Source organism: Hyperolius riggenbachi, chromosome 5 (assembly GCF_040937935.1).
Source record: "Hyperolius riggenbachi isolate aHypRig1 chromosome 5, aHypRig1.pri, whole genome shotgun sequence".
Lineage (NCBI taxonomy): Eukaryota > Metazoa > Chordata > Amphibia > Anura > Hyperoliidae > Hyperolius > Hyperolius riggenbachi.
Genome location: NC_090650.1, coordinates 389,832,900 through 389,847,308, shown reverse-complemented (window position 1 = coordinate 389,847,308; position 14,409 = coordinate 389,832,900). Strand labels below are relative to the sequence as shown.

At 46.6% G+C, this 14,409-nt stretch overlaps 1 protein-coding gene across 1 annotated transcript in view; it reads right to left on the bottom strand.

Moving 5' to 3' along the window:
- Positions 1-275: 275 nt before the first annotated feature.
- SPAG1 (sperm associated antigen 1) overlaps positions 276-14,409 on the bottom strand; it is a 180,594-nt gene continuing 166,460 nt past the window's right edge. Inside the window, exons 18-19 of the mRNA XM_068237728.1 lie at positions 10,441-10,761; positions 276-561 (exon numbers count right to left, since the gene is read on the bottom strand). Coding sequence (XP_068093829.1) covers positions 430-561; positions 10,441-10,761 — 453 coding nt within the window. The 3' untranslated portion in view covers positions 276-429. The remainder of the gene's footprint in view (positions 562-10,440; positions 10,762-14,409) is intronic.

Sequence of the window (14,409 nt, the reverse complement as noted above, 5' to 3'; positions counted from 1 at the left end):
GTACTGTAGAAATGCCCTAGTATACGTTGCCATGGATGATGTGTATGCACTGAGGTCTGTTGGCCACCACAGGAGTGGCAGCAGAAGTACTATGGCAATGCTCATATATTAGTTGCTGTAGAAAGTATTGGAGTACTGGTGGAATGCTTGCTACTAAACGCATTCTTGCTGATCTGTATGGAGCAGCCGGTGTAACAGCCCACTCTGATCACATCAATAGACAAAGCACTGGATGTTTAGAATTGCGTCACCCTATTATACAAGACAAAAGCTGCTTTGGAAATGAATAGAAAGTCTTTACAGTTAAATAACATTTACAGTCATGCTGAACAAGTTCTCAAGTCATCTGACAGTGAAATTTGCATAGTTTCTCCATCCGCATGATATGAGCGATCAAACCGTGCATAGAATCTGTGTGCCAGGCCGGGATCAGAGTTCATATTGGTTCGTCAGGTTTAACATAGCGTCAGGGGCCAGGCTGTTGCTCTGTTTCTCTAGAAGATGGCGGATGAGGTCCTGCAAGTCTTCCTTCTCTGTCTCCTTGAGGAGTGAGAGGATAATCTGAAACACAGTAACAAGAAAACATTCCTGTGAGCTCGCCTCGTCTATAGGAAATCCTACAGCTACTGCAATATTGTGTAACCTCCATATCTCCAAAGTAGAAATGGCCGAACGGTTCGCCGGCGAACTTGTTTGCGTGAACATCACTGGTTCACATTTGCGATCGAATGCTAAACTTTGACCCTCTATATCACAGTCAGCAGACACATGCCAACCAATGAGGCTGCACTCCCTCCTGGAGCTCCCCCCCCTTCCCCTTTATAAAAGGCAGCAGCGTCGGGCATTTTATCACTCTGCCTGCTGCTGTTATTAGTGAGAGAAGGGAGAGAGGTTGCTGCAGAGATAGGGAAAACGTAGTTAGGCTTTTGTTAGCTTGCTCTTTGCTGATATTTATTGCTAAAAAGCACTTCAAAACAGCTCTTTTGAGAGCTAATGTTCTTATGTTTTTTGTTTTTTTGTGTGGCCCACTGACACTTGCATATACAGCCCTGTCTGTCGCAGCTGGCCCTTGCTAATTGCTATACTGTGCCAGGCCCAGCACATTCAGTGCCTACCTTTTCACTGCACCCGTGTGTGAGACAGCTACACATTGTATTGTAATACCAGTCACTGTATACCTTTCACTGCACCTGTGTGACAGCATGCAGTTTTATATACCAGTCACTGCACACCTGTTCACTGCACCTGTGTGACCGCACGCTGTTTTATATACCAGTCTGTGCATACCTGTTAACTGCACCTGTGTGACAGCTGCACATTGTATTGGAATTTTTTTTTGTGTGTCTGCCTCAGATGAGAGAGATACCTTCTGTACTCTCTGCCACCGAAAATTGAGCCATGAAAAGGCCAAGACCCACGTAGGGACAACTGCCTTACGAAGGCACATGATGAAAAAGCACAAACTGCGATGGGATGACCACCTGAGGAAAAGCAGCACACCGCATTGGAAGATACCAGGCCGTAATTATTTCTCAAAAAAAGGCGATATCCAAACTGTACCGTGACGTTGAAAGGCAAGTGGTGTCATCTCTGGCCCACAGTGTTGGGTGAAGGGTCCATCTGACCACGGATGCCTGGTCTGCAAAGCACGGTCAGGCCTGCCCAAAGACTAAGTCAGTCCCCACACACAGCATCTGCCTGCATGCCGTGTGACTGCCTGCCCCAAGACTAAGTCAGTCCCCAGGCCCCACACAGCATCTCTGCCTGCAGGCCGCTTGACTGCCTTCTCTGCCACCACCAACAGGGACCAGGACTCCAGGTGGATTCCTGAATTTTTAAGGCCAATAATATTTCTGGTGTGTGTACATGCCTGCCTAATTTTTCTGGTTGCACTGCGGCTGCAACAACAATAAAACAAAAGGCATGTACATGTGTCAATTACCATCCGTGATCGTTACCTTGCCGCAGTGAAGGGGCTTGCGTATCACAATGAAGCAATGACCGGCTATATGAGTGTGTTGGGGGCACACCCAAGATAATAAGGTCGTTGCTTCATCGTGGACAGACTGCCTTCTCTGCCACCACCAACAGGGACCAGGGCTACAGGTGGATTCCTGATTTTTTAAGGCCAATAATTTTTCTGGTGCGAGTACATGCCTGCCTAATTTTTCTGCCTGCACTGCGGCTGCAACAACAATAAGACAAAAGGCATGTACATGTGTCAATTCCCCTCCGTGATTGTTACCTTACCGCAGTGAAGGGGCTTGCATATCACAATGAAGCAATGACCAGCTATATGAGTGTGTTGGGGACACACCCAAGATAAGGTCGTTGCTTCATTGTGGACAGACCAAATTCGATCAGCTGGACAGTCACTGTTGTTCTGTCATTGAGCTACCTCAGCCCGACCATATGGGCTTGAAAACCGCCATCGCCTGCACTCTTGCCATGGTGCGCACCAGTCCAGCACGGCCATCACTACACAAACAGCTGTTTGTGGTGCGTTACTCAGTGAGTTTGGTCTGTCAGTGTAAAGCAGTACACTAATTACACTACCTGATTGATGTATACACATGCAAGATGTTTTCAATCACTTTAGGCCTCCAATTTAGCATTGCAATGTGATTTCTGCCCTTAAAACCCTGCTGTGCATCAAATCTGTAATTTTCCCTGGGACTTTCGGCGTGTATCCCACTCCGCCATGCCCCCCTCCAGGTGTTAGACCCCTTGAAACATCTTTTCCATCACTTTTGTGGCCAGAATTAGTGTTGTAGTTTTGAAAGTTCGCCTACCCATTGAAGTCTATTGCGGTTCGCAAGGTTCGCAAACTTTTGCGGAAGTTCGAGGTTCGCGAACCTAAAATCGCAGGTTCGAGCCATCTCTACTCCCAAGTGCCTATACAGGCTAAAGCTCTGCTTAAAGGACAACCAAGGTGACATGATGAGAGAGACAGGTCTATGTACAGTGCCAAGCACACAGATAACTAGGATGTGCTTCTTTTTTCTTTCTCTGCCTAAAAGAATTAAGTATCAGGTATGCAAGTGACAGTTTCTGCACAGGGAGGTCGGACTGGGTCAGACTGTAGCATAACTCTCACTGATAAGTAATTACAGTCCTAAAACACTTTTCTGTCAGTAAATGGCTTCTGAGAGCAGGAAAGAGATAAAGAGTCAATAATTCATAGATTTGAGCTCTGGAATGCTTCAATGTAGGTGTCATTGAAGCATACCGAAGACAATGAAACAGTAAAAACTATAGTTAAATATAAAATAAAACTCTGGGATATTTAAAAAAAGTCATTTTTAGGAGGAGGATAGGATTGTTTTTCTCATCAGTTTATTTTTACCTTGGATGTACCACAGAGCTCTGTTAGCAGGTCAGGAGCCGCTTTCATTGACTCCTGACCGCGTGATCACGGAGAGCCAATCACATTGGCTCACATTGATAGACAGCGTCAGGAGCCAATAAAAGCTGCTCCTGACTGGCTGACAGCTCTCTGCCATCATAGAGAGGGCAAGGAGAGGAGCCTGCGGCGATGGGACACCGTCGAGAGCGGCAGGTATGTGCGGCGATTCATCAGGAGGCGGCATTTTATGGTACCAGTGATCTCTGGTCCTTAACCTCTTGCTGACCGCGTCACGCCAGTAGGCGTGGCCGCGGCGGCAGCCCCAGGACCGCCTAACGCCAATTGGCGTAAAGTCCTGGGGCTCTGTTTTGCATGAGATTGCGCGCATGGTGCGCGCGCATCTTATGCTCGGAGGGCGGAGCTCCGCCCCGCCTTCAGTCTCCGAGCGGCTATTGCCGCTCGGGAGACTGTTAGACGGCGATCACGCCGTCTATTTACTTGGTGCAGCGCTGCGATGAGCAGCAGCGCTGCACTGGGGACAGCCGTGTGACACGGCTGTCCCCATGGGGGACAAGAGAGCGATCGGCTCTCATAGGCAGAAGCCTATGACAGCCGATCGCCATAATTGGCTGACTGTGGGGAGGGAGGGAATAAACTTAAAGAAACAGGGTTTTGTTTTTTTTAAACATGGGGGGAGCGATCAGACCCCACCAACAGAGAGCTCTGTTGGTGGGGAGAAAAGGGGGGGGATCACTTGTGTGCTGAGTTGTGCGGCCCTGCAGCTTGGCCTTAAAGCTGCAGTGGCCAATTTAGCTAAAAATTGCCTGGTCACTAGGGGGGGGTTAGCCCTGCAGTCCTCAAGTGGTTAAGTGGCCAGACACTGCTGGTACGGAAATGGTTAAAGAAGGTCTGAAGTGAATTAAAAAAGCAAAAACAGATACTTACCTAAGGAGAAGGAAGGCTCTGGGTCCTATAGAGCCTTCCCTTTCCTCTCACGGTCCTTGAGTTCCAGCGCTGACTCCCCCATTAGCAGTCTCTGACCAATGGGTCGGAGGCTGCTCTCTGCCACTGCGGGAGGCTTCAGAAATCTTCGGAAGCCCAAGTGCTCCCGAAAACGGGCCGCTCCATTTTGCACATGCACGAGCAGAGGCGTATCTAAGCAAAAAAGCGCCCATGACAAACACTGAAATTGGGCCCGCCCCCTCTCCACAATCACCATCAGGACTTCCTAACTAACAGCATCCTATCCTCATAAGAAGAGTAACCCCTTCACACAATCAGAGCCCCCCCACAAATCGGGGCACTCCTCCTCCCACCAAGCCCTAACACGCCACACAAATGCCAAAACAATACCAGTACATTTAATATGGCCCAAGATACATAAATTAAGTAGTTTCAAGTAGTCACTTGCCTCCAGATAAGAGAGTCAAGTAGTAACATGTGCCTCCAGATAAGAGAGTCAAGTAGTCACATGTGCCTCCAGATAAAAAAAAAATATCAAGTAGTCACATGCCTCCAGATAAAATAATTAAGTAGCCAGCTGCCTCAAGAATTAAATAGCCAGATGCCTTAAGATAAAATAAATAGCCCAGAGTAGGTAGTAAAGTGTATAGGTAGTAAGGGCCCCCCAGTATAGGTAGAATGCTGCCCCCAGTATAGGTAGTATGCTTCCCCCAGTATAGGTAGTATGCTTCCCCCAGTATAGGTAGTATGCTTCCCCCAGTACAGGTAGCATCCTGCCCCCAGTACAGGTAGCATCCTGCCCCCAGTATGGGTAGTATGTTTCCCCCAGTATAGTTAGAATGCTGCCCCCAGTATAGGTAGTATAGTGCCCCCAGTATGGGTAGTATGCGACCCCCAGTATAGGTAGTTCACCTATCCGTCTTTCCCCATCCCCAGAACATGGGTTCCGCCGCCTTTCAGACTTCCAGATCTACGTGGTGACAATCAGACCTGCAGATCAGCGCGGGATGCGAGAGCAGAGAGGCACACAGCAAACGCGCTGTGCGCTTCAAGTACAGGAAGTGACGCATGATGTCACTTGTGCCGCTCCGGTCTCGCGCTTGCCTGCAAGTCTGAAAGGGAGGGTGGGGCCGCAGGCTGCAGGAAGGCTGTGGAGAGTGGCTCGGCATGGAAGAAGAGGAAGACCAATTTTTTGGTGGGGTGCAGGCATAACGCATTGGCACCCCTATAGATACGCGTCTGTGCACGAGCACGCTTTCTCACACACTCGTGCATTTGAAGTACTTAGCCGCCCGTCTTCGGGAGCACTCGGGCTCCCAAAGTCTCCCGCGGCAGGAGATTTGAACGGGGAGCCAGCAGTGGAACGTGGGGATCGTGAGAGGAACAGGAAGGCTCTATAGAACCCAGAGTCTTCCTTCTCCTTAACCTCTTGAGGACTGCAGGGCTAAACCCCCCTAGTGACCAAGCCATTTTCAGTAAAATTGGCCAATGCAGCTTTAAGGCCAAGCTGCAGGGCCGCACAACACTGCACACAAGTGATTCCCCCCCCCCCCCCTTTTCTCCCCACCAACAGAGCTCTCTGCTGGTGGGGTCTGATCGCTCCACCCATGTTTGTTTTTTTCATAATAAATATTATTATTTGTTTTTGTTTTAAAAAAAATCCCTGTTTCTTTAACCCTCTGGGCGATACAATTATATCGCCCAGGAGGTGGCGCAGCACTATTTTTTTAAATTTTTTATTTTTTAAATCATGTAGCGAGCCCAGGGCTCGCTACATGATAGCCGCAGCGCAGCGGCATCCCCCCACCCACTCCGATCGCCTTCGGCGATCAGAGTAAGCAGGAAATCCCGTTCAGAACGGGATTTCCTGCTGGGCTTCCCCGGTCGCCATGGTGACGGGGCGGGGTGACGTCACCGACGTCATGACGTCAGAGGGAGTCCCGAACCACCCCTCAGCGCTGCCTGGCACTGATTAGCCGGGCTGCGCATGGGGTCGGGGAGGGGAGGGGCTGCGCGGCACGGCGAGCAGCGGCGGATCGGCGGCGAGCGGCGGCGATCGGAAGTTACACGCAGCTAGCAAAGTGCTAGCTGCGTGTAACAAAAAAAAATTATGCAAATCGGCCCACCAGGGCCTGAGAAATCCTCCTGCGCGATATACCCCGAGCTCAGCTCGGGATTATCGCTCAGAAGGTTAAACCCTCTCCCTCCCTCCCTCCCTCCCCGCAGCCAGCCAATTATGGCGATCGGCTGTCATAGGCTTCTGCCTATGAGAGCCGATCGCTCTCTTGTCCCCCAGGGGGACAGCCGTGTCGCACGGCTGTCCCCAGTGCAGCGCTGCTGCTGATCGCAGCGCTGCACAGTGTAAATAGACGGCGTGATCGCCGTCTAACAGTCTCCCGAGCGGCAATAGCCGCTCGGAGACTGAAGAGGGGGCGGAGCTCCGCCCTCCGAGCATGAGATGCGCGCGCAGCGTGCGCGCGATCTCATGCAAATTACAGCCCCAGGACTTTACACCAATCGGCGTTAGGCAGTCCTGGGGCTGCCGGCGCGGCCACGCCCATCGGAAAGTGGTTAAGTATCTGTTTATTTTTTTTAATCCACTTCAGATTCTCTTTAAGGTTGGACCATGCAAATCCTGTAATAATGAAACTGCTGGTACATGAAACCACATCAATGCCTCACACTTATCTGTTAATTGATACACATAATCAATTTTATTGGAATTCTACGTGAAAGACCAATACAAAGTGGTGTACATGTGAAAAGTGGAAGAAAATCATACATGATTCCAAACATTTTTTTACAAATAAATAACTGCAAAGTGGGGTGTGCGTAATTATTCAGGCCCCTTTGGTCTGAGTGCAGTCAGTTGCCCATAGACATTGCTTGATGAGTGCTAATGACTAAATAGAGTGCACCTGTGTGTAATCTTATGTCAGTACTATACAGTGGCTGGATAGTGTACTGGTTAAGGCCTCGGCCTTTGACATGGGAGACCAGGGTTCGAATCCTGGCTAGGTCAAGTACCTATTCAGTAAGGAGTTCAAGGCAAGACTCCCTAACACTGCAGGGTGGCCTCTTGAGCGCGTCCCTGTGGCTGCAGCTCTTGAGCGCTTTGAGTCCGACAGGAGAAAAGCGCTATACAAATGTTTGGATTATTATTATTATAGTACAAATACAGCTGCTCTGTGGCGGCCTCAGAGGTTGTCCAAGAGAATATTGGGAGCAACAACACCATGAAGTCCAAAGAACACACCAGACAGGTCAGGGATAAAGTTATTGAGAAATTTAAAGCAGGCTTAGGCTACAAAAAGATTTCCAAAGCCTTGAACATCCCCCGGAGCACTGTTCAAGCGATCATTCAGAAATGGAAGGAGTATGGCACAACTGTACCAAGACAAGGCCGTCCACCTAAATTCACAGGCCGAACAAGGAGAGTGCTGATCAGAAATGCAGTCAAGAGGTCCATGATGACTCTGGACGAGCTGCAGAGATCTACAGCTCAGGTGGGAGACTCTGTCCATAAGACAACTATTAGTCGTGCACTGCACAAAGTTGGCCTTTATGGAAGAATGGCAAGAAGAAAGCCATTGTTAACAGAAAGCATAAGAAGTCCAGTTTGCAGTTTGCCACAAGCCATGTGGGGGACACAGCAAACATGTTGAAGAAGGTGCTCTGGTCAGATGAGACCAAAATGGAACTTTTTGGCCAAAATGCAAAACGCTATGTGTGGCGGAAAACTAACACTGCACATCACTCTGAACACACCATCCCCACTGTCAAATATGGTGGTGGCAGCATCATGCTCTGGCGGTGCTTCTCTTCAGCAGGGACAGGGAAGCTGGTCAGAGTTGATGGGAAGATAGATGGAACCAAATACATGGCAATCTTGGAAGAAAACCTCTTGGAGTCTGCAAAAGACTTGAGACTGGGGTGTGGGTTCACCTTCCAGCAGCACAACAAAGCCAGGGCAACAATGGAATGGTTTAAAACAAAACATATCTATGTGTTAGAATGGCCCAGTCAAAGTCCAGATCTAAATCCAATCGAGAATCTGTGGTAAGATCTGAAAACTGTTGATCACAAACGCTGTCCATCTAATCTGACTGAGCTGGAGCTGTTTTGCAAAGAAGAATGGGCAAGGATTTCAGTCTCTAGATGTGCAATACTGGTAGGGACATACCTTAAAGAGGAACTCCAGTGAAAATAATGTAGTAAAAAAAGTGCTTCATTTTTTACCATAATTATGTATAAATGATTTAGTCAGTGTTTGCTCATTGTAAAATCTTTCCTCTCCCAGATTAACATTCTGACATTTATTACATGGTGACATTGTTACTGTGGGCAGGTTATTTAGCTGTTTCTAGCTGCTCTGTCTGTTAGACAGCTAATAACAGCTATTTCCTGTCTCTGAACATTGTTACATTGTGGCAGTTTGCCAGCAGTACCGCGGTATTCAGAGCCTCTTGTGGGAGGGGTTTCAGCACAAAATCAGTCACACAGCGCCCCCTGATGGTCTGTTTGTGAAAATCATTGTCTTTCTCATGTAAAATGGGGTATTAGCTACTGATTGGGAAAAAGTTCAATTCTTGGTTGGAGTTTCTCTTTAAGGCTGGTTTAACAGTGGGACGTTAAAGTCCCACGTTACAGCAGCCAGTAACGCAGCCTAACTCACAGTAATCGTACATCAATGGGCTGTTCACAGTGCCCACATTGCGTTACATAGTAACGCAGCACGTTTAAACAAAGTGCAGCATGCTGTACGCTATACTGGGCTAAGCAGCGTTAGACTGCTTGCACATGCTCAGTAATGTCCTCCTCTGGGGCCAGCCACATGGCTAATTAATATTCACTGCACTGCAGAGACTCCTGGTGGGACTGTAGTGATGTCCGGATCATGAACGAATCATTCATTTGATCCAGATCTTTTTTGTGAGTTGAATCATCCGGATCACCACAATGAACGATTCGGTTCTCAGTGGATGTCTTGTCTGGAAGAAACAGGAACATACAGAATGTACAGTGCAGGGAAAGTCCTGTCCTGCTAGTCATTTCACCCAGTCTGCTTCCCTAGTAAAATGATTCAAATGATTCGGTTCAAAGATCCGGATCTTTTCAATGATCCGATTCAAATGATCCGAATGCTTAAAAAGATCCGGACTTCCTATTACTAACCTGGAGCGGCTGCTTTGAGAGCTGCATAACGCAGCTCAATCTGACGTCCAACTTCAACACCACCATGCGTTGCGTTAGGGGCACGTTATGCGACCATAACGTCCCCTAAAACGCAATGTCTTGGTGGGAAAGTAGCCTAAAAGACTGGCAGCTGTAATTGCAGCAAAAGGTGGTTCTACAAAGTATTGACTCAGGGGGCTGAATAATTACGCACACCCCACTTTGCAGTAATTTTTTTTTTTTTGTAATGTTTGGAATCATGTATGATTTTCATTACACTTCTCACGTGTACACCACTTTGTATTGGTCTTGCATGTGGAATTCCAATAAAATTGATTCATGTTTGTGGCAGTAATGTGACAAAATGTGGAAAACCTCAAGGGGGCCGAATATATAACCACTGTATATAGAGTGGGGTATAGTACTCTATTAGCTAGGCCCACGCACTGCCAAAAATGTTACTACGCGGTAAGTAATCTCTGTCTGGCATCCGGCCAACCGGAAGTGACGCTCACTTCCTGTTGAGCATTGCATGACGTGCGTGTACGCATATTTCTAAAATACTCTTTCACGCATGCGCAACACTGAAAACTGTGTCGGTTGTATTAAATACACGCGCATTACCATAGACTTTCATGACTTCTGGTCCAACACAGATCGTCGCAGGAGCCGCACGGCAACGTAAGTTTGGAAGCGCGTTAGATAGGGCACTTCCAGCACAGCATACCCTAACGTGGGGAGTGTGAACTTCACATAGACTTTCATAGCTCGGGAATGTGGTGCACCACAGTTTGAAAGGGCCCTAAGTCTCAAGCTACCGAAAGCACACTTATCCCGGCATCAGTCCATCCCCGTCTGTGCTGGATACCTGAGACTGCACTGTATAAGCATTGCTATCCCAGTGCATCTTGGGTATCGCCATAGTTTGAGGTTATAACCTGTATGGTGGGCCATACCTTGAAGCGTCTGGCTGTGCTGAGGTGGGAGAGATGTTGGTACACTAGGGTTGGGTTCTCCTCCAGGTGGTGCTCTTTCAGGGATTGGGTAATCAGTAGGAGAGTCTCTGTGTCTAGATTGTTGCCCAGGAACTTTGGTAAGTCCTTTGGATCCATGACTGACAGCAGCTGGGCACATCCCTCCCGATCCTTCCCTGCTCTGATCGCATTCATCAGCTGTTCAAATTCAAAGGCATTCATTGGCTTGCTGATCTGAGTCAGTTTTCTTCCATGGCCATTAAGGATGTTTTGACTGGGAGTGTTTTCTTCATTCTCATTCACCTAAAATAATAATAATAAAAAATAACTTACTGAGTGATACAGACTGTTATACTAGAAACCTAAAGTTGAACTGAACAGTCCCAGCACAGGGCCACACCCTTTTTGTTTTTTGTGTGAATGCTTGTCTGCTTGCAGCGCTGGGTCCTCGGTTCGAATCCCAGCCAGAGCACTATCTGCATGGAGTTTGTATGTTCTCCCTGTGTCTGCTTGGGTTTTCTCCAGGCACTATGATTTCCTCCCACATCTTAAAAAAACATACTAATAGTTTAATTTGCTTCCCCCTTAAATTGGTGTTATGCCGCTGCTATACCAATACTTAATAATAATAATAATAATGATGAACCTAAAATCATTTTAAAATATTAGAACATGTGAGGGTAACCACTGTATTTAGTATTGTAGGTGTTTTATATACCGTATGTCTGAGCGCACTAATAACGAGTATGAGAATGAGGTGCATGGATGCATGTGTCTATTCTGTATATGAATTGGGGGCGGGGCTTTTATTGTGGAGGTTTTTTTTTTTTTTTTAACACAAACATTTTTTCCCTGCCTGTCACAGTGACAGAATCTTCCACCAAAAGCAAGACAGAAAAGAGGAGAAGGGTTTGGGCGCAATCTCAGGTTTTCATTGCAGTGCATGTCCCCTTTATAGTAGTGTTATCCGGATCATGAACGATTCGGATCTTTGATCCGAATCTCTTTTGTTAGTCGAATCATCCGAATCATCAAAATGAGTGATTCGGATCACAAAGGGGGCGTGGCCAGGAGCGACACGCCCCCTCTCAGCGGGCAGGGGGGTCCTGGAAGCAGAGCAGAGATGGATCGCTCTATTGGAGGGGAGCCAGCCTTGCAGGGACAGGTAGATGAGAGAGGGGACATGGGTGCCACTGCCAGATATGTGTAGAGCACACGTACTGGCTGGAATGTGCTGCTCATTATAGGCTGTCTGTTCCTGCACAGTGAACAAATGGGAAAATTTTGGCTCAGAAGCACAGCTCAGTAACTTTGTAGACACCGTGCTGGGCTAGAAGGGCAGGCACTGTGATTACAGTGCAATATGATCCTCCTGCACTCTGCTCTAAACAGCTGCACTTCACTTCTGGGAATGCTTTGGGGAATGCTTTCTTTCACTGTGAGACGTTTGCATTCAAAGTATACAGATGAACATATAGGTGAAATATATGTAAAGCATATGATTGCTGCATGTGGGTATTGTGTGCAGACAAACATTTCTGCTCTCTGCTCGTCCCTCCTCCCTTCTCTGTCCACTCCCTGCCCGTCTCTGTCCACCATCTCCCCTTCTCGGTGTGTCCACCCCCTCCCCTTCTCTGTCCACCGCAGGGAAAGTCCTGTCCTGCTAGTCATTTCACCCCCGAATACTTCCCTAGTAAAATGATTCGAGATTCGGATCAAAGATCCGGACCTTTTCAATGATCCGATTCGAATCATCCGAATCATTAAAAAGATCTGAACTTCCCATCTCTACTTTATAGAGATTCCCTCGTGTCCGTCAGCTTGAATCGCTCCCCCTTAGAGGAGTGACTGCCCTGTCAGCTGAAGCCACGCCTCCCTGACTGATTACCTATTGTTGCTGTCAGTCTCTAGTCCCAAGGCTGGCTTCAGACAGATTTGGGTGTGGAGGGGAGAAAGGTGTGGCTTTAGATAGATATGGGCGTGGAGAGGGTCAGAAGGCATCAGGCTGCTGTGAAGAGGAGGATCTGTAAATTGGTGCAGAGTTTGTTTTTTAATTTTTTTTTTTCATTATGCAAAAATGGCACTTTTTTCAAAAACTTTTGCCTGCATAAATTATGTTGTAGAAAATGCATATACAAGTTTGCCTGAACATGGGCTGTACGATGATACAGATGGCAGTAAAATCTTCCCCTTTTTCAATCTGAAATAAACCTTTTACTAATCCCATTCTGTTTAGTTTTATATGGTATGTAATGTGCTGATCACAAGCGTGGTCATAAATCAGGGTCAGGTTTTATACGGCATTTACTGCTGCTTGTCCATAGCGCTGGACCATGATAAGAGATTTATTCACCATAAACATTCACAATGGGTTTCATAGGCAGTGTTCCCTTTACTGCGGCTTTTTTTAAATAAGAAATTACTATTCTATTTAAATATACAATTACATTTATACCACAACACCATATATATAGGTTTCCAGGACTCTACAGAATAATACACAAGAAATAGGAGCTCTTCTGATAGATGTTTACATAATAAAGACAAGCCAAATAACATTTATATCACACTTGAGCTGCAGCCACTAGGTTGCGCGCTATAGGCAGTAGCAGTGTTAGGGATTCTAGCCCTAGGACTCCTTACTGAATACAGTAGGTGCTGGATTACTGAACAGGAAGAACAGAGATTGGAACCCTGGTCTCCTGTGTCAGAGGCAGAGCCCTAAACCAGTACACTATCCAACCACTGCCAATGAATAGGGAGGTGCAAGAGGAAATGGGGATTTTGTAGATCCATTATAGAAAATGACTTAGTGATGGGAAATCAGGGTGATCAGCACGGCTGGAGTAATGCGCTGAGCAGCCTTGTCCCCTGTCACAGCCGCAGACAGTGATGAGTTTGGGAGGTCAGTCGGGTCACAGCAGGTCTGGCAGTAACTGGATGGCTGTACGCTGGCTATTTTCAGCTGCAATCCAATCAGAGCAGAAATAAACCTCCTCCTGGGATCAGCAATCTATTAAACATTTAACAGACTTACAGCCGTCCCTCAGCACCGGACGTGACTTGCCAATCACTGCAGCCACAAGCTGGATTATCGCAAGCCATTCGTAGCACGCTTTGGGCTCAATTCTGGTAGCGTTTAGTAAATAATTACCTCATGGAATTGGGTTTACCTCATGAGGGAAAACAACTTTTGAATTCTGGTAGTTTAAGTAAAGTTTTACCTTATGTAATTTCATGAGGTAATTCATGTGATAATTTTCTACTAAAAATGTGTGGTATTTAGTAGTGAAATACCTCACACTTGAATTCTGAAGTGAAATAAGGTGCGTGTTTGCATGTCTTTTACCTCACATAATTAGACCTACCTCTACCACATGATATGGATGCCTATAAATTTATTTTTCATAGGTTGCTACATAATCAAATACACTTTCCCTCCTCAAAAAAAAAAAAAAAAAAAAACATCTTCCAAAGACTATCCTAACTTATAAAAGACAATTAAAGACTATTACTTATTTGCTGCAGGCTTACCACTGAAATACCTCATGTTTTACCTCACTCTATGCATTTACCTCATGTTTTACCTGGTTTTGGAAATTTTGGAAATTTTGGAAATGGAGAAAAATCTTTCAGAATTGATAAAAGAAGAGGAAAACACCTCATGAGGTATTTTACCTACAAAAAAATATTTACCTCACATAGCTACCAGAATTTAGCCCTATGTGTCCACCACAGTGACTAATCAAAAACCAAATACTACCCAGGTAACCTAAAAGTGCATGGTGCACATCCATATTTAATCCTGACACTAATTTATCTCTGGAGATCTCTAAGTTTCACAAGTGGGGAGATCATAAATGAAACAGAAAAAACAGACTGGATATGTTAAAAATCACCTGGTATTAAAGAGAACCCAAGGTGGGGATCTTAGAATAAAATCTATACACA